This window comes from Monodelphis domestica, chromosome 1, assembly GCF_027887165.1.
Source record: "Monodelphis domestica isolate mMonDom1 chromosome 1, mMonDom1.pri, whole genome shotgun sequence".
In the NCBI taxonomy this organism is placed as follows: domain Eukaryota; kingdom Metazoa; phylum Chordata; class Mammalia; order Didelphimorphia; family Didelphidae; genus Monodelphis; species Monodelphis domestica.
Window position 1 is genome coordinate 228853394 of NC_077227.1, and position 26481 is coordinate 228879874.

The 26481-nt window shown below is 33.6% G+C and overlaps 1 protein-coding gene across 6 annotated transcripts in view; it reads left to right on the forward strand.

Moving 5' to 3' along the window:
- Positions 1–26481, forward strand: part of RPS6KA5 (ribosomal protein S6 kinase A5) — a 201727-nt gene that overhangs the window by 60802 nt on the left and 114444 nt on the right. For all 6 annotated transcript variants that reach the window (XM_056810522.1, XM_007472595.3, XM_007472594.3 and 3 more), the window contains 2 exons: positions 8236–8307; positions 16654–16872. In XM_056810522.1, coding sequence (XP_056666500.1) covers positions 8236–8307; positions 16654–16872 — 291 coding nt within the window. The remainder of the gene's footprint in view (positions 1–8235; positions 8308–16653; positions 16873–26481) is intronic.

The window sequence follows — 26481 nt, forward strand, 5'->3', positions numbered from 1 at the left end:
CTTTCTGAATTCTCATCAGGAAAGTAAAAAAAAGTCACAGAGGATCTTTCTTTCAGCACAGGGCAACTTGGGGAGACAGATAAGTCTATGGACTCTAGGAATGGGGACTGGTAAAGAATATGCATAAGTAGTAGCAGCAGGGACCATTCCAGTTCTCAATGATACAAGGGTAGCTTAGATGGAGCACCAGGTCAAAAAGAGATCACACGGATCCTTAAGCTACACTGGATTCAGAAATAGATGCCATATATCAATCAGTTCTGTCATCCATTACCTAGGTCTGGGTCATAGATCCAGGGAGGTAAGGTATGGTCATGAGCATGGGCCCTAGCTATTTGTTGAGTAAGGAACAAGATCCAAACTTTGATCCCAAGAACAAAACAGTAGTCATTAAATTCAAGACTTCCATCTAGAGGTCAGCTGGGTAGCTCAGTGGATTGAGAGCCAGGCCTAGAGACGGGAGGTCCTAGGTTCAAATCTTGCCTCAGACACTTCCCAGCTGGGTGACCCTGGACAAGTCACTTAACCCCCATTGTCTAGCCCTTACCACTCTTCTGCCTTGGAACCAATACATAGTATTGATTCTAAGACAGCAGATAAGGGTTTAAAAAAAAAAGAAGGCTTTCATCTAGCTCAGTGTTGACAAAATATTGGTATGCCTGCCGGCCAGCACTACAAAAACTGCTCCATTCCCCCTCTTCCTAGCACCTGAGGGCATTTTTTACATTCCCTGCCCCTCTGTCCAACCTCCCAAATTGAGCGCTTCCTTCCTCCACTTTCTGGGATAATGCAGGTGGTTCAAAGGCAGCTTGAAGTTCCAGTTTGGGCATGCAAACTTGAAAATGTTCACCAATGCTGGTCTAGCTCATAAACCTTCAATGGAGTAACTAGAGCAAGAGGCCTAGATTAAAGGTAAACAGAATCACTCTGACTCTTTAGAACCTCCCAGTGAGATAACAGTGACTGAGTTCATAGCAATCTACTGAAAATCTATTATATTCAAGCCAATACACCTAAATTGGGGCTAGGAACTTTCAGAGCACAGACCAAAAGGACAGTGAATAGACCATTCCCTGTATCACACTACTTTGGAAGCACTAAAAATTTGCAGGCTTCCAAACTAAGCTCTGAAAACAGCAGAAAGATGTAAAGCCATACAAGGACAGAAGCTGAGAGATATTCTCTCCAGAAGTGAGCAGAGCCTAATACTAACAAAGCCCAAAGTTAGAAAGTAGGATGGAAAAATGGGCAAACAAAAAAGAACCTTACCAGAAAGAATTACAATGTGACAAAGTAGGAAAAAGAATCACTTGAAAACATCTACTAATGAAGCCTAAAAGAAAAAAATACAGCTTAGATCCAATCCTAACAAAAATTCTTGGAAGAGATCAAGGTTTTTAAAAAGAGCAAAAAAAAAAATTGTTTCAAAAACCAAATGATGACAATGGATGAAAGAAGTGAGAATAGTAACAGTGTGGGGAAAGAGGTACAGAACCTACTGAAGAAATAACTCCTTGAAAATTAGAATTAACCAAATGGAAGTTGGTTATTCCACAAAACATCAAGAAATAATAAAGTTAAAAGACTGGGAAAATAAAAGAAAATGTGAATATCACATAGAAGAAACAACTGACCTGGGAAGTAGATTGAGGAGAGTATTTAATAATCATTTATAAAGCTATGAACAACCACAAAAAAAGTTTACACATCATATTTCAAAAAAATCACAAAGGAAAACTTCCTAATTGTCTTAAAATTAAAAGTCAAAGTAGAAATTGAAAGACTCCTCATGGTCACTTCCCCAGATGAACCACAAAATGAAAATTCTCAGAAATATTATAGCTAAAATCCCAAGTTCCCAGGCCAAGGGGGAAAAAATCTGCAAAAAGCCAGAAAAAAAGAAGTCACAGTCAGGATCACACTGAGAGAGCTTGGAATATGATTTTCCAGTAGACAAAAGCTATAGGTTTGCAACCAAGAATAGCCTGCCCAGAAAAACTGAGGGAAGAAAATGGTTATTTAATGAACTAAAGGACTGAAAAGACTAGAACTGAGTAGAAATTTTGACATAGGAATATGATTCGAGAAAATCATTAAAAGGTAAACATGAGTTAGGAATAATAAAAGACTAAACAAGATTAAACTGCTTACATTTTTACAGGGTGAAATGATACATATAGCCTTTATATAGACAAAAAAAATACATTTATCAGTCATAACTATAAGTGTGAAAGGCATTCATTCACACTCACCCAAAGAACAGAGTAGAGTAGCAGAATGTATTAGAAATCCGAATCCAATAATATATTTATAAGATACACAACTAAGATAAAAAGATATGTGCAGAGTTAAAATAAGGAACTAGAGAAAAACCATGTACTTCCTCCTAAGTTAAAAAGGCAGGGGTAGCACTCATGATCTCCGACAAAGCAAAAGCAAAAACAGACCTAACTTAAAGAGATGATCATGTAACAATTATTTTTCTGCAAGCTACCATAAATGAGAAATTAATATCAATAGCAAATATACAAGTACCAAATAACATAGCATCTAATTCTCAAAGGAAAAGTCAAATACATTCCCAGAAGAAATATACAGCAAAACTATTGCTGTAAAACTCTTGTGGGCTGAAGCCAGAAGCCAGAAATTAGTTAAAATCTGGCCTCAGTCACTTTTTAGCTGTGTGATCTTGGGCAAGTCACTTAACCCCTTGTTCTTTTTCTGTCATAGACTTAATACAAATATAGACAGTAAGGGTTTTTTACAAAAAACTATTGTGATGATATGATGGTATACTTAGAGAATCAACTAGTTGAAATCTAGTTGAAATAATAACTTTAGTAAAGTTGCAGGATACAAAATAAATCCATATAAATCATCATCATTTCTATATATTACCAACAAAGTTCAGCAGCAAGAGATAGAAAGAGAAATTCCATTTAAAATAACTCTAGACAATATAAAATGTCTAGGAATCTACTTGCCAAGACAAACTCAGGAATCAAATGAACACAATTATAAAACATTATTTACACAAATAAAATCAGATCTAAACAATTGAAAAAATATTAATTGCTCATGGGTAGACAGAACTAATAAAATAGAAATTACAGTTCTACCTAAATTAATTTACTTATTTAGTGCCATACTAACCAAACTACCAAATAATTATTTTATAGAACTAGAAAAAATAATAACAAAATTCATCTGGAAGACCAAAAGATCAAACTAATGAACTATGTGTTCTAATGAAACTATGAAACTAATGGGAACTAATGAAAAATATGTGAAACAAAAACTGCTGGGAAATTTTGAAAATAGTATGGCAGAAACCAGATATAGACCAATATCTCACACCCTATATAAGATAAGGTTAAAATGGGCATATGAGTTAGACATAAAGAGTGATAAATAACTAAATTTATATAACAAATTTCTTGGATAAAGTCTGATTCTTAAATTTATAGAGAGCTAAGTCAAATTTATAAGAATACAAGCCATTTCCCAATTGGCAACTGGCCAAAGAATAAGAACAAGTAATTTTCAGATGAAGAAATCAAAGTTATCAATAATCATATGAAAAATTTTCTAAATCATTCTTGATTAGAGAAATGCAAATTAAAATAATACTGAGGCACCAGATTGGCCAATATGATAGTGAAAGAAAGTAATAAATATTGGAGGGGATATGGCAAAATTGGGACATTAATGCATTGTTGGTGGAATTATGAACTGACCCAATCATTCTGGAGGGCAATTTGGAACTATTTCCAAAGGGCTTGCTACTACTTGGTCTGTATCCTGAAGAGATCATAAAAAGGGGAAAGGATTTACTTGTACAAAAATATTTATAGCAGCTCTTTTTGTAATGTCAAAGAATTTAGAAATTCAAGGGATAGCCATCATTTAGGGGATGGGTAAACAAATTGTGGTACATGTTTGTCATGAAATACTATTGTGTTATAAGAAATGAGTAGCAAGATGATTTCAGAAAAAGCTGGGAAAATCTGCAGTAACTGATGCAGAATGAAATAAGCAGAATTGGGAGAACAATAACAGCAATATTTTGAAGTGATCATCTGTGAAAACTTGGCTGCTGTTAGCAATGCCATAATCTAGGATAATCCTGAAAGATTTAGGATGGGGAATGCTATCCACCTCCAGAGAAAGAAATGTTGGAAGTCAGATGGATAAGGATCAAAGCATACTATCTTTCACATCAGTGTATTTATGGTTTTATTTTTTGTTTTTGTTTTTTTATGAGTGTCCTCTTACATCAATGACCAATATGGAAGTGTGTTTAGCATGTTAATAAAAATAAAATTTTATAAAGGAACTATTGTGAAGAACTTTAATTTATCCCTCAGACCTAGGTAAAATTAACCATACAATAAGAAAGAAAGAAATTAAGAAAGAAGAATAGAATTTAGAAAAGTTAGGTATGATAGACTTATGGAAAATATTGGTGGAATAAGACTATTTCTTATCTGTGTGTGGCACCTTCACCAAAATTGGCTGTGTTTAGACTTTCAAAGCCTTGCAAATAAATGCAGAAAAGTAGAAATATTAAATGCAATAAATATCATATTTAATAAATGATCTTTTAAGGAAAGACAAAACATTCATTGGAAATTAACTTAATTTGGTAGAAATTGTTGGGTCAAAGAACTAATTATTAATTATCTAATCAATCAATAATTTTAGTAAAAATGACAGCTATGAGACAGCATACCAAAATTTGAGGAATGTGATCAGTTTTAGTAATACATAATTGAAGAAGTTTTTCCTCACTTTTCAGTTATTTTTTTTGTTAGTCTAGCCCTTGATCTGTAGTTTTTATGCTGTTTTCCTCATTTAATCCCTCCTGCCTTCCCCTTTTGTGATCCATCTTCTAAAAATGAAGTTTATTTTAACGAGAACTTTTCTTTCAGTGCCTCTACCTTCCTTTTTAAACCCCCTTTCCTCTTTCTCTGTCTCCACTTGTTTTTCTGTTTTAGTTTATTTTGTATCATACTCTTTGGCTATATGTGTTCAACCGTCTTCTGTCTAGTTCAGATAAGAGTGAAATTCATGAAATACTGTCTTCCTCTGCTCTTTTTTCCCCAGGATTTTATATTCTCTTTCTCTTGTGAAAACTAATTATGAAAAATAGCACTTTTTTTCACTTTTATTTCTTCCCTAATATATTCCTTTTGCCTTCTCTTTGTTTCTCAACATCAACAAAACAGAACAAAATTGTATTCATGCCTTGCATATTTTTAAACTGTGTGACACTTGCAAACTATATTCTACAGGGCTACTTATCTCTTCTACCACAATTAAAATGCAGGCATTTAATTATTTAGCTCAGTTCAGTTGCTGAAATGTATTATCTTTCTAGGTTTTTCTTGTCTAATTTGTTTTTCAAAGTTTTTACCTAGTTTGAAAGTCCTCTTTTGTTAAAAGTATTTCCCCCCTTCTATATTATACTTACTTTTGCAAGGTAAGTTTATTCTGTGTTGCAAACTTTTTTTTTGTTATCTTTTACCATATGATATTCTATGATATCTTCTTTACTGTAGTTGCAACTGAGTTTTTTGTCACCCTGGCTATGGTTTCTTGACATTTAGATGCTTTCTGGAAGAACTAGACCTGTTTTTACTCAAAATAGGCAGGCCTTATTTGATCCCAACCTTTATAATATCAAGATCCTTGGTTCCTAGCCTCTAGTTTCTGCATTCTTTCCTGGTGACCCCAAGTAGATGTTGACCAAGGCTCTTCCCTTTTTTTTCTTTTTAAACCCTTACTTTCTATCTTGGAATTAGTACTGTTATTGGTTCCAAGACTGAAGAGCTGTAAGACTAGGCAATTGGAAGTTAAATGGCTTGCCAGGGTGGCTCAGCTCAGAAGTGAAGGTGGTCAGATTTGAACACAGGATCTCCCATCTCCTGGCCTGACTCTCAATCTATTGACCCACCTAGTTGCCCCCAAAATTCTTATTTTACTTATCCTTATAAACACCTATACATTGGTAGATCATGCTGGTTTGATGCCTTCTGAAAGACCCCCTTGAATGTGCAATTGAATATTGAGCTGACCTTGTTTCTTGCTGTTCTGTGTTTTCTACTACTCATGCCTATTAACCTATGCAGACTCTCATGAAAAATGGCTTTCCCTGTTTCCCTTTTTCTGACTGGTTAGGGCCAAAGCAATTACCAGAGCTTGGACTAGCTTCTAGATCTCATGTCTTCTTGCTCATAGTGTCCATAGGCTTCAGGTCATTTGAGATGTGCTTTGGTTCAGGCTACTCTGGTTCATTTTCAGACTATTTTTCAGAGATCCAGCTGGTTTCCACCTCATATTTCACAACCCCTCCTTGTGTACCTCTCTGTGCCAGTCTTCTAACTGTAGTCATATAGTCTTGGACTGGATGAAAATGCTTATTCTTGTTCTTTGGTCTTCTCTATCTTGATCTTTCTGGTGCTCTTTTAGGTAGTCTTTTGAATACCTATGTGGAAGATATCAGAGTATGTAGGAGAGCTATATAAGCTTCTGCAGTGTTTTAAATGGACATTTTACCTAGAAATCCATCACCATATAAATTTAAGTTTTGTATATTTATTCTTCTTTTTCCTGGCAGCTAAATTGCTATGCACAGTGGTCATTTTGGTCAACTTTTTACTTCAACATCCATTTTTACTAGACAGTAGTGATTCTCAAAATTCTTCATTCTATGAACTCTTTACCAATATGTTGGTATCCATTTACCATTGCAATCTCCATCCCCAAACAAAGCAAAATTAAAGTTTAGAAAATGTAGCAATTTAAAGAATGAATGTTACTATTTTTGAAATGAGTCAAATGAAATAGTGTTTTTAAAAAATATATCATTTGAAAATAAGAGCCAATATGACTCAGTACTCTGAAAAATAGGTGTCAGAACCAGGAAAAACTGGGTTTGGGTGTTATCTCTGGAAAATACTGACTTTGTGACCCTAGACAAGTCTCTTATTCTATCAGTGCCCTAAACAACTTTACTTCTATTTTCCAGAATAACACAGGCCCAGAAGTGAGGAGATTGTGGGTATATGGTATATAGGAAATAATTTAGAAATTCATACCTTTCAGCACCTAGACTATAGCTAAAATACTGATATTGGAAAGAAAAGTGAAAAGTAATCTTTATAATATGTAAACAGAAAACTTTTAAAATATATTTTAATTTGTATTATTAGGTGTAGTAAGTACTGTAGATTAGACCATTTATTTAGAAGTGGGTAATATTATTTTTGAGTGGAGTAGCAGATGTGAAAAATGTGTTGCTCAGTAACTTTGTGTTAGCTATTAGTTAAAAATATGCTTTAGACTTGGAAACATAAAAGTGTTTGTTGTTCTTTATCAAACTTGTGATTCCACTTGCCATCATATAGTATTATCTTGATGTTCAGTGACTGCTGAAGTCTCTTTCAGATATAAATCTATAATCCCTTGAACTCCTGGACAAAAAGCTATGTGTTCCACAGACAGTGGATCTTCAATAAATATTATTTATTTACTACCCCCACAAAGCATATGTTAGCTGAACTTAAGAACTAGATTTTCCTTAAAAGACATGATTTTGAGAACTTTTAACACTTAGGATTAGTTTAATAGTTATAGGAAACTTTTAAACAGTTTTTTTTAATAGTTTAGCTGGATCGCAGTGTGTAAGAGTAGCAGTAATATACAATGACACTTGAAAAGCTGTCCTTTATCCTCTGAGAGTTCTTTCTCCTATCCAAACTATTCAAGTCTAGCAAGTCTAAGACAGCAAGGAAGATTTTAAAACTATGCAAAAGAATATCAATGCATATGGTTTATTTTTTTTAATTCTTAATATCTATATTCATAGGATTTTAGAACTGAAAATGACTTAAGAGATCTATTCCAACTGTGGCATCGTTGTACAAATAAAGAAATGAAGTCCCAAGAAGGGCATGGCACAAGTTAAGAGACTTGTCCAAGGTCTACAGCAAATTAGTAGTAAAATTGAGACTTGGGAATCCTAGTGTCTTATTTATTTTTTTAGTTTAATTTCATGTTTAAAATACATCTTATAAATATTTAAAAGATTTCAGATAAGAATAATCAGTTTAATTTACTTTTAAAATGTTTTTAAATATGTTAAAATCAAAAGGCTTTTGATATCTGTTGGTGTTAGAAACTCAGTTTGCTAAAATAAGATTTTTAACATTTTTTCCTTTATTTTTATTTTAGCTAATTTAACAGGACATGCGGAGAAAGTGGGAATTGAAAATTTTGAACTTCTGAAGGTTCTAGGAACAGGAGGTAAGATTTTTACATTGCCTTTTCAGAATAATACTTGTTAATGTGTATTTTTTCCTATATTAGGTTTGTAACAGAGTTATCAAGAAACAAACATTTATTAAGTTTCTACTATGTGCCAATGACTTTGTTAGTCATAGAGGATATCAATACAAAGAATAAAATAGTCCCTATGGTCACAAAACCTAGAGGCAGCTAGCTGGCTCAGTTTATGAAGAGCCAGGCCTGGAGATTGGAGGTCCTGAGTTCAAATATGTCAATAGATGCTTTCTAGTTATGTGACCATGGGCAAACCCAGTTACTTAATCCTTACTCCTCTGTACAAAATCAATTTTTTAAAAAAGAAGCTTAAGTTGAAAACAGTGGGTACAAGAAAGACATATGCAGAATAAATATAAATAAATACAAAATATAAAATTCATTTGTAAAGAGGGCACTGGTAATTATAGGGGTTAGGGCAGATTTCATTTAGATGGTTGTGCTTAATGTTGAATCTTAAAGGAAGAGAGCTATTCTATAAGAAAGATGGAGATGGTGGGTGCTAGTGCAAAGGCAAAACTGGATACATGAGATATGGAGTACTGTTGTGTGAGGAACCTCTCTTCCTTCTATCTAGAAGGATAATTTGTCAAGTTTTCAATTTTTATCTAAATTCTTTCAGTCTAGAAATTTATGGGACAGCGGGGAATATTTTTAAGGCATTTATGCAAAAGTATGGGGTTTTGTATATACATTTAAAATTATCTTAAATATCCAAAAAAGCATTGCAATATATACAACAGAACACAGAAAGAAAATTATGAATCTCCATTAAATACTGTTTTTTTCTAAAGTATGTAATAAATTCCACACCTCACTTCTTAAAATGCCCTATTTCTCTTTGCTTCCTTCCTTATATTATATAATCTTATATAAACTTCCTTTATTCTCTTTTGTACATTTTTATGTTGTTTGAATGGCCTAATTTTAGTTTTTTAAAAAATCAGTCTTGGTAACTTTCTCTCTTCCTAAATGCCTCTCCATATTAGAAAAAAAGAGGGGAAGGGGATACTTTTATAACAAATAAACAGTCAAGCAGAACAAATTCACACAATAACAATGTCTAAAAAGATATGACTTTTCTGAATTTTACTTTTCTTATCTCTATTAGCAGGTGAGTAATTTGCTTCATCCATAAATCTTTTGGAGAAATTCATTGCATCGATCAAAGCTCTTAAGTCTTTCAAAGTTATTTTTCTTTATAATCTTGTAATCCTTACATAAATTGTTCTTCTGGCTTTGGTCTCTTCTTTTTACATTAGTCCATACTGCCTAGGATTCTCTGCAGTACTTTCTTTTGTCATTCTTATGGCTTAGTAATATTCTGTTACATTCACATCCCACAATTTATTCATATCCCTCAATTGATGGGCAGACCATTTTTAGTTATTTGCTTTTCTTTTCCCCATTTCAAGATCATGAATTTGTTTTATGACTATTGTCTTCCTGCCATCCTCCCTCAGTCTTCCCATCCATTCCTGTTTATTTTCTAGTCATGGTAGATATAGTTCTAAACCAAATGGTTAATTTGTATGTATGCATGTGTTCAACACTCCCTTTTCATTTTTGTTAAGTTCATCCAGTGCTTGCTCTTCCCAAAACTTAATCCCTGTTTTTATACTATTTTTCTCTTGTACCCTAATTATGAGAACTGGTAAGTATGCCATCTCTCCTTTCTTCACTAGTGAATTCTTCCTTTTACCTTCTCTTTCCCCTCTTTACTTCCTCAGAATAGAATCAATCCCTAGGACTTCAGTTTTTCTTATTTAATCCCCTTAAGATCCTTAGAAAACAGCATTCTGAATAAAAACTCAGTTCTTTTCCCCATTAAAATGTTTGCTCTAGAGATGCTCACACAGTACTTTCCAATTCAAATAAATTTACCTTTCTTGGTTTCTCTGGACTCTTATGTTTGCATTTCTACTCTGATCTTCATCAGTAATGTCTGAAATTTATGTCTTTCATTAAAAATCTATTTTCTCTTCTCTCTCCCCACCCCTGTAGGATTATGTTCAGCTTTGCAGGTTGTTATTTTTGGTTGTAAACCCATATCTTTTGTCTTTTGGAACATTGTATGCCAAGATCTCGTCTCATTTTTAATAGAAACTGCCAGGTGTTCTGTAAATGTACCTGTGATTCCTTAGTACTTGACTTGCCCTTTTTTGTAGATACTTGCAGGAGATGATGAGCAGATTACTTCTATTCTTACTTTGCTTTATTGCTCCAGCACATCTGGATAGTTTTCATTCATTGTTTCAAGAAATGCAGTTAGGCAGAAGAAAAACATGTGATGGATCACCTAGTTCGATAGGTATATGATTAGGTTTTGATATTAAAAGATCACTCTACTACAAATATGGATAACATGGAAATAAGTTTTGAAAAATGATACATGTATAACCCAGTGGAACTGCTTGTCAGCTTTGGGAGGGGGAAGTAAGGGGCGGGAATCATGAATCATATAACCATGGAAAAATGTTCTAAATAAAAATAAATACACTGTTAGGGTGGTGGCATTTTAAAATCATAATATTCACATAGTCCAATTGGTTGTTTTCAGATACTTTTAAAGCTAATATCTTATTTAGTATATGTAAGTATTTCTATGAAGTCTTCCTAAGCTTCATTCAGTTGTTGGGATCAAATGAGATATTTCTGTGATTCTTATTATAAATATTACCACTTCTCAGTAATTTGGAATGATATTTTTATTTATATACCATAAAATAAAGTATAATTTTGTGCTAGATTAAAAATTATAGACCTTTAAATCATCATTTTATTTGAGCAAATATCATTTGAGCACTTGTTATAAAGGAGACACTGGTGCTAAAGAAGCTATAGAAGTAAGGCTTTCAAAGAGCTTACAGTTTAGCACCCTCTGAAAATATACAAATAACTTTATGCAAGATATAGTACAATAAATGTCACAGTGTATATGCAAATAAATTCCTGTGAAACTTTGGCATAAGAAGGAAAGAGTTGGATTAGTAAAGACTTTTGTGGTGTCAGTCCCAGGACATATAGTGGAAATTACAAAGAGGCAAATTTAAGTCTGATATTAGGAGAAATTTTCTTGATAATTAGTGCTGTCTGAAAGTGAAATCTATTGCCTGAGGAGGAAGTAGATCATTGGAAATCTTCTACTAGAGACTTGATGGCCACTTGGTGGAGATTTTATTGTGAGGATTCTTCTCAAGTATGTGTTGGACTGGTTGACTGCTGTCCATGAGGTCTTTAATTCTGTTGTTTTAAAATAATTTTTCAAGTCTTAGGAATAGCTAATGTTTATTGTATTAAAATTTGCATACTTACTGCTCTCTGGCCTTGGACAAGTGACTTAACTAACTCCTATGCCCAAGTTTTTTTTTTCATCTTTAAAATGAGGGATTTTAACTACATGACCTCTGATATCCCTTCCACATCTAGATGTACAATCCTTTGATCTTATCACATTCCCTGCAACTTCTATTCCAGATGTTCTTTTCATAAGCCACTTACTCCATACTCCCTTTCTCTCTCAGCAGAAACTTTGCCTTCCATTTCACTAAGAAAGTCAAGGCCATTCACTATGAGCTTCCTCAAAAACATCCCAATTAACATTCTTAAGGTACAGATCAATAATCAATAAGCAACTAATGAAACAAGTAATAATATAGCTAATGAACATGCAATGAATCAATCAACAATTAATCAAATAATAATTAAGTATATCCTGTGTACTTTGGTGTTATAACAAGCAAGAAGTTTACCTTCTATCATGGGGAAACAAGATGTGCATATTTAAGGAAGTACAAAAATATGTATAAAATAAAATACAAGGGAATGTTGGAGGAAGCCACTAGCATTTAGAGAAGAGGGGGAGGAGAAAAGACCTCATGTAGGAAGTAGTACTCAAAGCTAAGCTTTCAAAGTGTAAAGATTAAAATTAGGGAATATGGGGAGACTGAGGCAGGTAGAAATGAGTTTCTGCAAGGAGTATTATATTTTTTAGAGGTTTATTAAAGGTTAAAGATTAAAGAATATACAAGTAAGAAACATGTGCCTAGGCCAGAGGCCTAGACAAAATAACCTCACATCACGCAAGAGACGCGTCTGCTCCAAAACGGAAGTCCAAAAGAGCCCCCAAAAACCTTTGCCACCAGCTTAAATCCTTCCTCGATCTCGGCCTACCTCAGAATTCCCATGAGATTACAAAGCATTTTGGGGAAGTGGAGCAAAGGCTTGTGGGGATTGTAGTCCTGTATTCGAGTCTATTTTTTACAAAAGCTAAGCTTTCAAGAAAAATACGAATTTGAAAAGAGAAAGTGAAATGGAATGGAATATCATGTTTGAGGAAGAGGTAAGTGGAAGGCCAGTTTGATTGGACCAAAATATGAAGGTAAAGGTTATATAAGAAGACAAGAAAGGTCAGTTGGAGCAATATTGTGAAAGGTTTCAAATGCCAGACAAAGGTATTTGATCCTAAAGTCAATAAGGAGACACTAGAGCTAGTTGAATATGACTTACCAAATGCTTTAGTAATATCATTTTGGCAGTTGTGTGGCGGATAAATTGGAAGGGAGAAAGATATGAGGGGAAAAAGACCAATGAAGAGAGCTAATAAAAGGCCTGAATTATGGTGGTGCCTATGTATAAAAGAAGTTGACTGCAAAGAGACATTATTATAGAGGTCATATCTCTAAGATCTGGTAACAAATTGGATATGTCAAGTGAAAAAGAGTGAAGAGTTAAGTACAAGACTGAGATTGTAAACCTAAGACTGAATTGTGGTCATGTCACTCCCTTGTTCAAGAATCTTAAATTGCTCCTTGAATCAATAGAATAAAATTTCAACTCCTTAACCTGGCATTTAAAGCCCATTTGTCAGTGCTTATAAATTTTCTTCAATTTATTATATTTGTGCATGTTTTTTTCTGAAAAATTAAGATCATATTTGTAAAGCACTTAACACATTTCTTGGCATAGAGTAGACACTTAAATACATAGTTTCTCTCCTCCTTGAATAAAATGAAAACTACAAAGGGAAAGGGCTATTTTGTTTTTTTCTTTATATCCCTTCAATGTAGTAGATAATGTTTAACTGAAATTGAATAAATGATATGAAGTACAAGTCTTGCTTTTAACATAGAACATTTTAACATGAATCCCTTTAAATTATATACAGTAGTCAACACTTGTTACTTTTGTCAAATGAAGGATATTTTTTCTTCCTTTCCTTTTTTTTTTTGGATATTGCTGAGATGAGAGAATTTATTTTGCATGACTCAATATATTTGTTTTTTATCCTAGAGGCCAATTGAAAAAAAAATTATTTCTAGTTTCAAATTTTCTCCCTCCTTCCAGTCCATACATTGAGAATCATAATTGGTTGTTATGATGATATGTTACTAAGTCTTTCAGAGTTGGTTCTCTTTACTGTATTATTGTTGTTATATAAATTATTCCTTTGGTTCTGTTCCTTTAACTTTGCATCAGTTCTTATCAGTTGTCCCAGGGTTTTCTAAAACCATTTCCCCTTTATCATTTTACAACACAATAGTATTCTATCACAACCATATATCATAACTTGTTCAGCCATTATATAATTGATGGGTAACCCCTCAGTTTCCATTATTTGCTACTGCAAAAAGAACTGTTTTAAATATTTTTGTGCATATGGGTCCTTTTCCTCTTTGGTCTCTTTGAGGTATAGACCTAGTAGCAGAATTGCTGGATCAAAGGGTATATAGTGTTTAATATATCTTTTGGCAGAGCTCCAAATTTCTTTCAAAATGCTTAGACTGTTTCACATCTCTAATAGGCTTAATGTACCTGTTTTCCCACAGCCCCACTAGCATTTGACTTTTCCTCTTTGGTCATCTTAGCCAATCTGATGAGTGTGAGATTGTATTTCAGAGTTGTTTTAGTTTTACTTTTTTCTAATTATTGGTTATTTAGAACCATTTTTCATATACTATTGAGAGGTTGGATTTATTTCTTTGAAAACTGCCTATTCATATCCTTTGACCATTTATCAGTTGGAAAATAGTGCTTCTTATAAATTTGATTCAGTTCTTTATTTATTATTTACTACCTTTAGCATATTCTCTGTTCCAATTAAACTGGCCTCCCTCCTAACTGTTCTGCATATGATATTCCATCTCCTGACTAATGTTTTTGTACTTTGGGTTTCAGCATGTCTAAGTATCTACTATGTGTGCACTGTCAAGTGCTGGTTATACATATAAGAAAAAGATAATCCCTGTTATGAAGAAGTTTATAATCTAAGAGGGAAGATAACACACAAAATAAATCTGAAAAGGAGGAAGGGTGAGAAAGTTCACAGCATGAGAATGATGATGGTGTAATTAAATGCAAAGAGTACATGCAGTTCATAGGAAATGAAGAATTGGCTGGTGTTCTGAGCCCTCTTTAAGTGGAAGCTCTGGGAGAAGTTTTTTGCTTTGCCTTCTAGTCCACCAATTAAAAGGGCACTAAAGCTGATAAATCTCTAAGATGAACTTTTCAAGGGAAGGAGGGGTAACATACTCTGTATTCCATTATGTCATTTTCTGAAGTTCTTATATCTTTGTGTTTTTCAGTCACTGTGTATGCAGTTCTGATTCTTCTGGTCTTGCTTTCTATTACTTCTTATTTCTTTGTATGTATATCCTTTAGATCTCAGGTAAATATAAGGAACTTGAAACAGCACTACCAGCATTGAGTCATAATACCTATAGGGCTAACAAATTGTGGTTCTCCAGTCCTCAAAAAGACCTTTACTTGATCCATTTGTCTTGCTAGGTATCATACAATTATCTTTTGGGTAGAAACTTCAGAAAGCCATATATTATATTTCTCTGTAATTTAATGATGATAACAGATAGATATCTTGAGACTTTCTATCAATCTAAAATGTCCAAGGTCCAGGAATGTATGAATGTATCCCTTCAGAATTTAATATTAGTGTATAATGGGTAGAAATATTAGTTTATAATGGGTAGATAAATGAAACTATCAGGTCAATTATAACCCATTTCATATTTACTATTGCAATTCTAAATTGCTCTTCTGATTATTTGAACATATATTCAATTACATCATGATTTATTCTTAACCTCATTTTACACTGTGGGATAATATATTTTCAAATATTTTTTTCTCTACAGTTAGAGTTGAGATATCAATTTTCATAGTTTGTTTTAATGTTTCAAGCTCACTTTTAACTTTTAATGCTTCAACTTATAATTGTTTTATTTACAAACCAGTAATAATAGTTTAGTCAAGTAAGTAGCCAACTTTTCATTAGCTTTTTGCAAATTTTTCTATTTCTCAGAATATTATCAGTATATCATTAATATTTATTTTGACAAATTGCAACAGATCTTTAGCATTCATAAAAGAAATAGCCTTATAAGTATTTGAAGACAGAAGTTCCATAAAATGTATACAAATACTGATAATAATAGAGGACAACAGTTGTTTAGGTATATAAGATCCTGAACTAAGCGGTTTATTGGTTTCTAGGCTATTCCTCATATTTTAAATAAGGTATCAATAGTATTTGACAATATTTCCAATGTATATTCTAGGCAAAAGTGCAAAATAGACAAAATTTGTCTTTGTGGACTTCCAGAATCCCTTTCTTAATTCTTCTCCTACTTATTTATTTTTCCTTATCCTCAGCCACTGCTTGTTCGCAGAATCCTTTAGTACTCCACTTTACACCCATTCTCCTGTCTTCTCTAACAGATCCCTCCCTCTCTCATCCTACCACTCTCACCAGTCTTCAATCTTACCTCGTCTACTAGTTGTTTGCCTGCTACCTACAAAAACAACCCATATTTCTCCAGTCCTCAAAAAGACCTTTACTTGATCCATTTGTCTTGCTAGGTATCATCCAATTATCTTTTGTGGAGAAACTTCAGAGAGCCATATATTATATTTCTCTGTAATTTAATGATGATAACAGATAGATATCTTGAGATTTTCTGTCAATCCAAAATGTCCAAGTTCCAGGAATAAATTGTGGTTAGACTCTAACTGTTTTCCTCCAGCTAAAAATAATTGAGGCAAGAATAACAAAACAGAAGAATGCTGACATAACTCTACTTTTCAGCTATGGTTAAATGTGTAAACACTGAAAATTATAGTTAGAAATAGATGTTGAACTAAAGGAACTTATAAAAGAACCTTGTTCCAAAAAAATTTGTAGTTAATTTTCCTATATGTCTACAAAGAATATGTATGCAGTGATGACTGTTTTCTCAGCAACTGATTATGAGTGTGTTTAATTTTTATTTTCATTTTACCTTTCCTTGATTTTAGCCTATGGAAAAGTATTCTTAGTCCGTAAAATAAGTGGTCATGATGCTGGAAAGTTGTATGCTATGAAGGTTCTGAAGAAAGCCACAATTGTTCAGAAAGCCAAGACAGCAGAGCACACCAAGACAGAGCGACAAGTACTAGAGCACATTAGGCTGTCACCCTTTCTGGTTACACTGCATTATGCTTTCCAGACAGAGACGAAACTGCATCTCATTCTCGGTGAGTATTTGCTGTTTCAACCTTTCAATGAAAACAACACTTTATTCTTCTCAGAGAACACTATAGGTTTTTGGTGTCATGGGATAAAAAAGTAAGTTTATACTTATGAATTGGAAGTAATATTTTGATCCTTTGTCATTCTTGTCTTTTTGATGAGTATTTAACATTATAACTCTTCTCAGGATTTTGAGTATATGACACCCTGATCTGAAAGAATGCATAACAAAATTCTATAGTGATTTATTGACCTTAAGAAATAATAGAATATGTCTGAGGCATGTTAAAAAGGCATTTTAAAAGGCAGCAGAGGAAAAAAATTGAGAGGAAGAGTAAGATTACTGATAAAAGACAACATGGTATAATAGATAAAAAGCTGGCCTCAAAGCCAGGAAGATCTAGAGACTCGTCTTGCATCTGATATACTGCCTATGACTTGGACAAATCATTTAACCTCCCAGTGTGCTAGACAACTCTGTAAGATTATAAATTTCAGGAAATTTTCTAACCCACATTGTTAAAAGAAATTTCCTTACATGGAAGTTCCCTATACCAGTGAAAATCACAAGTCTAATCACTGTCCTTCCTTTTCTTATCTCCTCAAGGATGCAGCTTCTGATCACTAGTCAAAAACTGATTATTTAAATAGCTTGTTAGCATCCAATATTTTAATTATCTGGAGTAAGCATTATAGATTGCCATTGAACTTGATGTCAGAAGAAGGGTTTAAGACTCATTTCTGTCAGGGGAAGCTAGTTGCTCAGTGGATAGAGAACCAGACCTAGTAATATTTGACAACAGACAAATTTTTAGCTGTGTAACCCTGAGCAAATCACTTAACTCCCGTTGTGTAGCCCTTACCAACTTTCTGCTTCAGAACTGATATTTAGTATCAATTCTAAGACAGAAGGCAATGGGGTTTTTAAAAATTTTTTTAAAGATTCACTTTTGTCACTTTGTAGTTTTGGGTGATCTTAGACAAGCAGAACCATGGTTTTATAATTTATGATATGGGACAAATATTTATTCTCACAAGTTTTTATATCACCAAGTGAGATATGTAAAAAACTGTATGACATTAAATAAATGTCAACACTTATTGTTATGATAATTATTATGAATTATTAAAGGTATACCTTTGTCTATGGCTCTTGACAAGCCCACCTTAGAATATAAAGTAGCAAGTAGTCTTTAAGCTTTTATTCCTATGGTACATATGTAGTTGTAATGAATAAAAATTAATCTTGGAGGCTTTATATTAGATTTATAAGTATTTATTAGTAAAGAGAAAGAAGAAGGTTGCCAACCTAACTGCCCAAAGCCTCCAGCCACATCACTGCCTTGTCAGGTTCTAGATTCCCAACCAATTCTGGCCCATTTTACAAGCAGGCGACAAGGGGTCCCAGCTAACCACACGATCTGGCTACACAAATTAAAATCAGCCAAGGAGCAGACTTGAATTTAGGAAGGGATCAGAGCCAAAGAGCCTGAGTTCCCTCCCGGATTCCAGCTGACATGGTCTTGGCTGGCCCAGTGGTGTGCTAGCTCTGTGCTGTGTCACTTACCAATGATGTCTTATATATAGAGAAGCCCCCTAGACTGCTCACCATCAAGAGAGTTTCTTGCACAAGCAAAAAATGGCAGAGCTCCCCCTTGTTTCATCAATTGGCTTTTTTAAAGCTTAGTCTAAATCCTTCCTCTTAGATTTTCTAATTGGCCAGGATTTCTCTCCAGTTCTCAGAGGTCACATCCCTTGACTTCCACTGGTTAGGAATCTCACCTGCCACACTAGCAAATTAAAGCACATGACTCTGTGGTGAGTCTCCCCAGGATTAGGGTACCCTAAATATTTAATCCACACAGTACATTCTACCTAACCTAACTTGGAGAGTTTAGCAGAAATATGTATTAATTTTTCAAAAGGTCCCATAGGTTTTGCTGTTAAAATGTAGTATTAGGTTCTTATCATCAATAATGGTCACTGGAACATGTAATTGGAAACAACATTGTTATCTAACTTAAAAATTATAAAAAGATAGGTTAAGGACATCAAACCACTGTTCCCTAAATTGTCATTTCTAATTATAACTGATGTCAACTCAAAAATGTACTTTTGTTTGCTTTTAGCAAGGGACATGTGAAAGTATGGATTTATTAATAATGGGAAAATTAATAGAATCCAGCTTCAGTCAAGTGAATATAAATGTTGACATCTGTTCCTAGAGACTTAGCTTCCTCTCTCTGAAAAAGCTTTATATCACTTCGTTCTGTTCTCTTTAATCTTGCCATCTGACCTCTGCCTTCCTTTCACTACACAGACATATAAACAATCCTTTTCTCTTACTGAGGTAAATATCTTATAGAATCCTTTGCTAGATTTCAATAGATTATAGTTTAAAGTATAGTTCAGCTGTTACTGATTCTAAGAAATGAAAGACTTATTTCACATTGATCATAAAATTTTAGTGCTAATAGAAAACTTCTTGTATAAGCTTCTCATTTTACAGATGAGAAGACCAAAACATTGAAAAGTAAAATGATTTGCCTAAATTCACAGAGCTAATCATATCAGAATAAGAACTAAAATTTAATGTTCTTGATTCTTAGTCCAGTAATCTTTCCAAGGTGATTTAGTTTGACTTGGGCAAAAATCACTTCATTCCTGTGCCTTCATTTTCCCATACATTAGGACAAGTAGAAAGAATCGTAAGTAATATCTGTAACACTATTAAGTCTTCCGAAGATATATATCAAGAATAATATATATTTGTGATAGATACAATGACATAGGGAACTTTGTTCACTAATCCTCTGAGTAATGATAGCAATAAGGAATAAAACAGGTATTTGCCAGTAATAGTATTGAGGATGTTCATCTGAGGATGAACCTCAGAGTTCAAAAATCCTTTGCATACAGAGAGGTTTTTAGATGCTCCAGATTGCAGATGACATTGTTTTCCTTGCATTGAACTCTGGTATACTTCAGGGCCTTCTCAGGAAATTCCATGGTCATTCAGAAGAGATCAGATTGGCAAATCCACACAGGAAAAGCCAAATGAATAAAGAATGCATGTTATAAAGATTCAACTGGGTGGTCAATCCATTGATCTAATTTATTAGTACATGTATCTTTGACAGGATAATGAGCTGAGTCCAGAATTAAAAAGGACCAGGAGAGACTATAAAATTGCATTTTCCATGATCCTAAGCTATTATATACAGCAAAACCCATTTTTTAAACTTCACTTGGTTGTGAGTCACATGATATTATAATTTCTGAAGACTCAAAAGTACAGATGTCCCAAAGGGCAATGAAAAGACACATGGTAGATGTAAGTAGGCAACATTGTGTCACTGGAAATTATTTTAGCTCAAGAAGTAGCATTAAAGAGACATCAGCAATGTATATGCCCATTAATTGAGAAATTATTGAATAAATTGTGATATATGAATGTAATGGAATATTATTGGGCTGTAAGAAGTATGGAAATAAGGGATTTCAAAGAGACGTAGATTTTAATAATCTGATGCACAGTGAAGTGAGCAGAACCAGATAACATAATTATTACAAATATGAGCAATAATGAAGGCCTGAATAAAGTTATGAAAAATTAAATAAGCAGGAATAGAACAATTTCTACAACAAAAATAACACTAAAACAAACAATTTTGAAAGCTATAAGAACTCTAATAAATTCAATAATTGTTATTCCAGAAAAATTAATGTTGAAGTATGCTTCTCTACGCCTTAGCAGAGAAGGAAGTGATTCAAAATGCAGAATGAGACACATATCTACATTTGTGTATCTGTCTCTCTATCTCTACATATATATAATTCCCACTAAATTCAGTTCCTTTTTACTTTTTTTTAAAAATAGTTTGGCTTCTAGGTTGCTTAGGAAATAGAACACTAAGCTCAAGTCAGAAAGACCTTTTACAAATGAGGAAAATTAGGAAGACATGAATGAAGTGACTTGCCCAGTCTCACACAACTAACTAGTTTGAGGCTGATTCTGAACTCAGGTCTTTCTGACTGCAGATCTAGTGCCCTACCCCCTGAGTTACCTTTCTGTCAAACTAGTTATTAATTTAAAAAACAAAAGAAAAAACAACTGAATTTAGTGGAGATTTTATCATTTTGTAATCATCCTGTTTTCTCAGGTTTAAAAAAATTTTTTTCCTTGCCCGTAGTTTTCCAAAACTATGCGTGTTCACATGCACACACACACAGACTTATTCCCATGCCAATATAGTTTCAAAGGGCACATTTTGTAAATATGAAACTTTCCTGATTTTTCTTTTATTTAAATTTGTGTGTGTGTGTGTTCATGAGTGTATATGCATAATTACCATTCACTGTTCTTAAGATGAAATCAAGTTTGGAGATTTAATAGTGAGGAATTTTTTCCAGAAATTGGGAAAGCAGAATTATAACACAAGTGATTTGTGTGGCTAAATTTATTTGTATAAAAATGCTAAAATCCACATTAGGTCAGTGGTCCTACATAAGTTATTCAGTTCTTTTTTTTTTTTAAATCACTAAAAGTGCTGACTTTTATTGTATGTGCCAGTGTTTCCAGCCCTAATTTACATTAGTAGCATTCCTAAGCTATGGAGCTCCAAAGGATCCTTTGGTTTGAGTGGTCAATTTTAGCCATTTTTGAGTTTTCCACAGGAAGAGAATTATCCTGATTGTGACTTATTTCTCTTAAGGGAGAGATAGTGAAATATATAAATATATATAAACATATAAATAAAAAGTTTCTATTTTTCTCACTTATGGCTTAATGACATAAGATGATATTTATCAGAAATAAAAGAAACCTTAGCTTTTCTGACTAGTCCCTAAAACACAGAAATATGATTTGTTTTTTCTGCAAATGAGGCTTCCATTTTTCATTTGAATTATTGCTACAATATAATAGGACTATCAATTTTCCTTTATTCCTACCATAGTAATACCTCATAATCATAAATTTTCACACATTTCAACTGTATTCTCCTATGTTGAGTGTGCCTAAGATATTTTCTTTTGTATTTTTCTTGAAAATTCTGGGTTTCAAATAATGAGGACAGATCTTTTATAGCCTTTTCTACAACTGTTGATTGCTACAACAAAAATTACATGTAAACATTCTGATCTAGTTCTAATGCATGAATTGTTCACTTCAACTGTCAAGTGGGAGGGAATTCCACATGGAAATTACTTGTGTTAGGAATTTTTCTTTTTAGTATTCTTTGTTCTTTGTTAGGGGTGATTGTCTCAAAATAGGAGGAGAGAGAAGACTAACTATATAAACTGTCAGATTAATCAGTGGAATTCATCATGCTAAAGAAGCAAATCACAAAGGCATTTATAAAGGTATTGCCAATGATTAGTCTCAGTAATGAATGCCACCCCAGCCTTTTAGAAAGTTCAGTCATGAGTCATCTTCTCCATGTGAGTTAAAAAGCAACTAAGTTTTAAGACATTAAAGCCTCATTTGCTAGTAGTAATTTAAATTAAATCATTATAATATTGAAGACACTTGCTGAGATCTTTGCAGTGTTATAAAAATTCATGATGCTTTGCAAGAGGTGGTATCTCAAAACAAAGGCAAGACCAGTGTCTAAAAAGAGAAATACACAGATAGTGTTTTGAGATCACAGTACAATAAACAACACATAATATAATAAATATACATATATATAGTATAATAAATGACACATATAATACCTATCTTTCCTTGGTACCTCTGATGTATTTTTACAAAGTGACTATTAGAAAAATGAGCTTAAGGTGTCATGGTATTAAACAATGTCTCCATCAGGTAGATAGGGCATCATGAAAAAAACTATTAAATTTCAGGAGAAGAAAACAAGGGAACAATAGAAAGATTTAGGTGTATGAGGAGAAGTGTAGGTGGAAATAAGAGAAATTGGTGGGTGCTAAGATATGTAAATCATTTCTGAAGGAAGAGAGGAAATTTATACTTTGTCGTTTTTCTGCTGATCTTTATTACTCTTCTTCTACCTAAAAGAGACTTCACAGAATCACAAAATGTTAGAGATATAAGAGACCTTAGAGATTCCTGGACCATGCCAAGAAAGATGAAATAAGACATGTTTAAAGTCATAAAAGTAGCAAGTTTAGACTCAGTTTTCTAATTCCAGTACTAGTAGTTGGTTTTTTCTTTTCTCCTTTTTTCTGTTACATTATTATGCCACTGTCTTGGTCAAAATGCAATGAAAAATGTGGGAATTTATAGCAATTAAGAATCTGGGAAGGGGTATTACTGAAAGGAAATTTCTGAAACATTAGTCAATTAGTTGCAATAAAAAAAAAAGTCAAAAGAGGCAGTGAGCCAGCCTTTCAGTGGAAAAGACCTAAACTCCCATTTCTGATACATGCTGGCTATGTTAACTCAGGCAAATCTGTGCAACAGTAGCTTATCTGAATTGGTAGAGAAAACTTCCCCATTAGAAATTCTATATGTCATTTAAATCAAAGCTGTAAAGCAGACTTAAAGCCAAGTCCTTAGAAATAGGATTTCCAAAAAACAAACAAATAAATAAATAAATAAAAAGATAGGTCAGGGAGAGAAAGTGAAAGGATCCTTAACTTGCCTATGGTTGTATTATAGCAATAGGAAGTTCAAATGTTGAACCATTTTCTTTTGATTAAGCAGGAGCTATATTATCTAGCTAATAAAAAGGCTATATATTTAAACATCCATGAAAACCAGTCAATTGAACAAAAAAGCATTTATTCATGCCTTTCCATTAACCAGGTCTTGTGTTGGTTTTTTTTTTAAAGTACTATCTTTCTAATGCATATATCTGACCATATTAATTACCTATTTGAAAACCTTCAGGGATTTCCTAGCTCTTCTAAGACAAATCAGACTCCTTAATATGGCTCCTTCACATTATGATACCCTTGTATGTTTCCTGCTGTATTTCATTTTATTCCCTCCACCCACTGCTATTCTTTAGCCAAGCTGTATTGATATCTGATTACTGATTCCATTTTACCCTCTCCTACTTCTGTGTATTTTATCTGGAATAAAATCCTTCCATACCTGTTGTAATTCTTCTCTTCCTTCAAACCCCATTTTAGGTGCCACTGCCTCCATGTAGATTTCCTTGATTCTCTTACCATCTACCCCCCCTGTCTCTTGTAGAGCGTGATCTCTTTCTTCTTAAATTCTTAAAGCATTTTGCTAGATATCTCTTTTGCCCTTATCTTATATATACATTCTACTTTGTATCATTCTTATCTTATTTTGTACTACTTAGTTTGTAAGCTGTTTAAAGGAAAGGAACTGTTTTTGATCTTTGTATCATCAGCACCTTCCTGGCATAGTCCTTACCTGGCAGTGCCATGTTTAAATTGAACCAACTAAATGAGAAAGACACATCTTTAAAGATCACTTGGGGCTTTCTATTGTATACTTTTTGTACAAATTAACCTACAAGAAATAATTCCTCTAATTGTGAGTGATATTTTAGAATAGTGATAGTGAACCTTTTAGAGATGGAGTGCCTGCCCTCCCCCCAACCTTACCCCCTGCCACTCCACCTCCCTTACCCCAGACAGGGAAAGGAGAAAGCACTCCCATTGAGCTACTGGATGGGGTGGAGGGGGTGCATTGAGAGGCACCTGTGGAGATGGGAAGCAGAATGGCCAAAATGTTCTGCTCCCCTCTAGCTCTGCTTCTCTCTAGCTGTGTACCATGCTGTAAGCTTTGCTCCCCTCAAACCTAGCTCCTCTCCAACCCCAAGATGGGAATCACCTTCACCCTAGCCTCAACAGACTGCTGTCTGTGCTGCCCCCTCACGCAATATGTGAACCCCCCTAACTCTTACCCTAGACAGGGAAGGGAAGAAGTGATCCCATTGGCTGCTGAACAGAGGGTTAGGTCATTTGAGAAATGTCCTCAGGCACATGGAAAATGGAAGGGGAACAGTTCCTCCCCAGTCCCTCTAGCTTTCTAGTAATGAACTCTGGTGGGCAACTGCAGGCATGCCCACAGAGAGGGCTCTATGTGCCCTTTTTGGCATGTGTGCCATAAGTTTGCCATCATGAGTTATAGGGCTTACCAAACAGTATCTCCAATGTATTTTAGTTTCTCCAATATTTAACAAGAACAAACCTTAGAGAAGAGTATAGAAATACTATGAAAAGTAGAAACAATTGAATCCCTACAACATGAAAATAGCATGGAAATAATGATGGGTTTATTTTTGTTTAGGTTTATTAATTTTATAGTAAAACTAATAAGACATGGAGAGGTTCAGATTTGTATCAGGAGAGTATGTGGATGCACACATTGGTGAACTAACAAATCTTTTAAAAATATTTCCCTCTAATAATACAATAGCATAAATTTTTAAAAAGACACAACTGATACTTAAAAAGATTTTAATTCCTAGGCATCTGACTTTAAAATATATCTAATCAAATTAGACTGTTTCTTGTACTAACCCTTAGAACCCTTAGAAAAAGATATATAATATACATAATACATAATACTCAAGGTGAGTAGGTGTTTTTACTCAAAGAGATTTCAGGTTAATTGTACCTGTTTGCTCCCTCCCAACTTGTAAAGCGCCAATCTTTCCCCTAATTAGAAATCAGATTACCTAAAGTTGCACCATGGTTAATTGTTGCCATTTAATTAATTGATCTTATTTGAATAATTATTTTTAATGTATAAAAATCTGTTCCCTCCTCTATTTGGGGTCCAACACCAAAACTGGGGAAGTAAACTGGTCCTGATTTATTAGGCAATTGGCATGAATTGTTTAATAATAAATCAATATTCTTGGAAGCTCAAGGCTCAGTCATACTCTCATTCATGCTCTAGAACTTTTTGTAACCAGGAAAAGATATATGTATGTGTGTGTATATATATACATGTATATATTTACATGTCTAAAGCTATATACAAACATATTTTTATGATTATAAAATATCATAATATATCCCTTTAAGGTTGTGACATTTTCCTGTTTTTTAAAAATTAGAAAAAGATGCTGTGATAATGAACTTCATTCAACATGATATATTTAAATGAGTTGATATTGAAAAAAGGGAAATAAATGAAGGAAAGGGCATCAACACCAGTTACTACAATTTCATATGATAATTTTACTGATAATCCAACATTCAAAAGGTAGAAAAGCCAACAAGGGTAAATTTTATGCTGTATCTGATTCTCATTAGCAGGAAGATTGATAGGGTTCAAATAATGGAAACACTAAGAAGGTTAGTGGAATGATAGCTCCCTCTTAGATTTTGATGGGGAAGAAAATGAGAATCATTCTAATATGCACTATAAATTTTGGGAAAGTAGATTTCATAGTGTTCAAAGGGAAGCTAGGATCTCTTAAGAGTTAAATGCATCAGGGAAATCAGCTTGAGGGATGATAAACTCTTGCAATAGAAAATTTTAAGACAAAGTGAAAACCATTCAAATGAAAAGAAAAAAGTGAATTGTCCAAAGAGACTAAATTGAACCCAGAGAATTTACCCACATACTTAGAGTTTGAAAAGAACTATATGGAGAATGGAAACTAACGAAGTTAACAAAGAATGGGTCTAAGAGGGTGGTATGGGTCTATAAATGT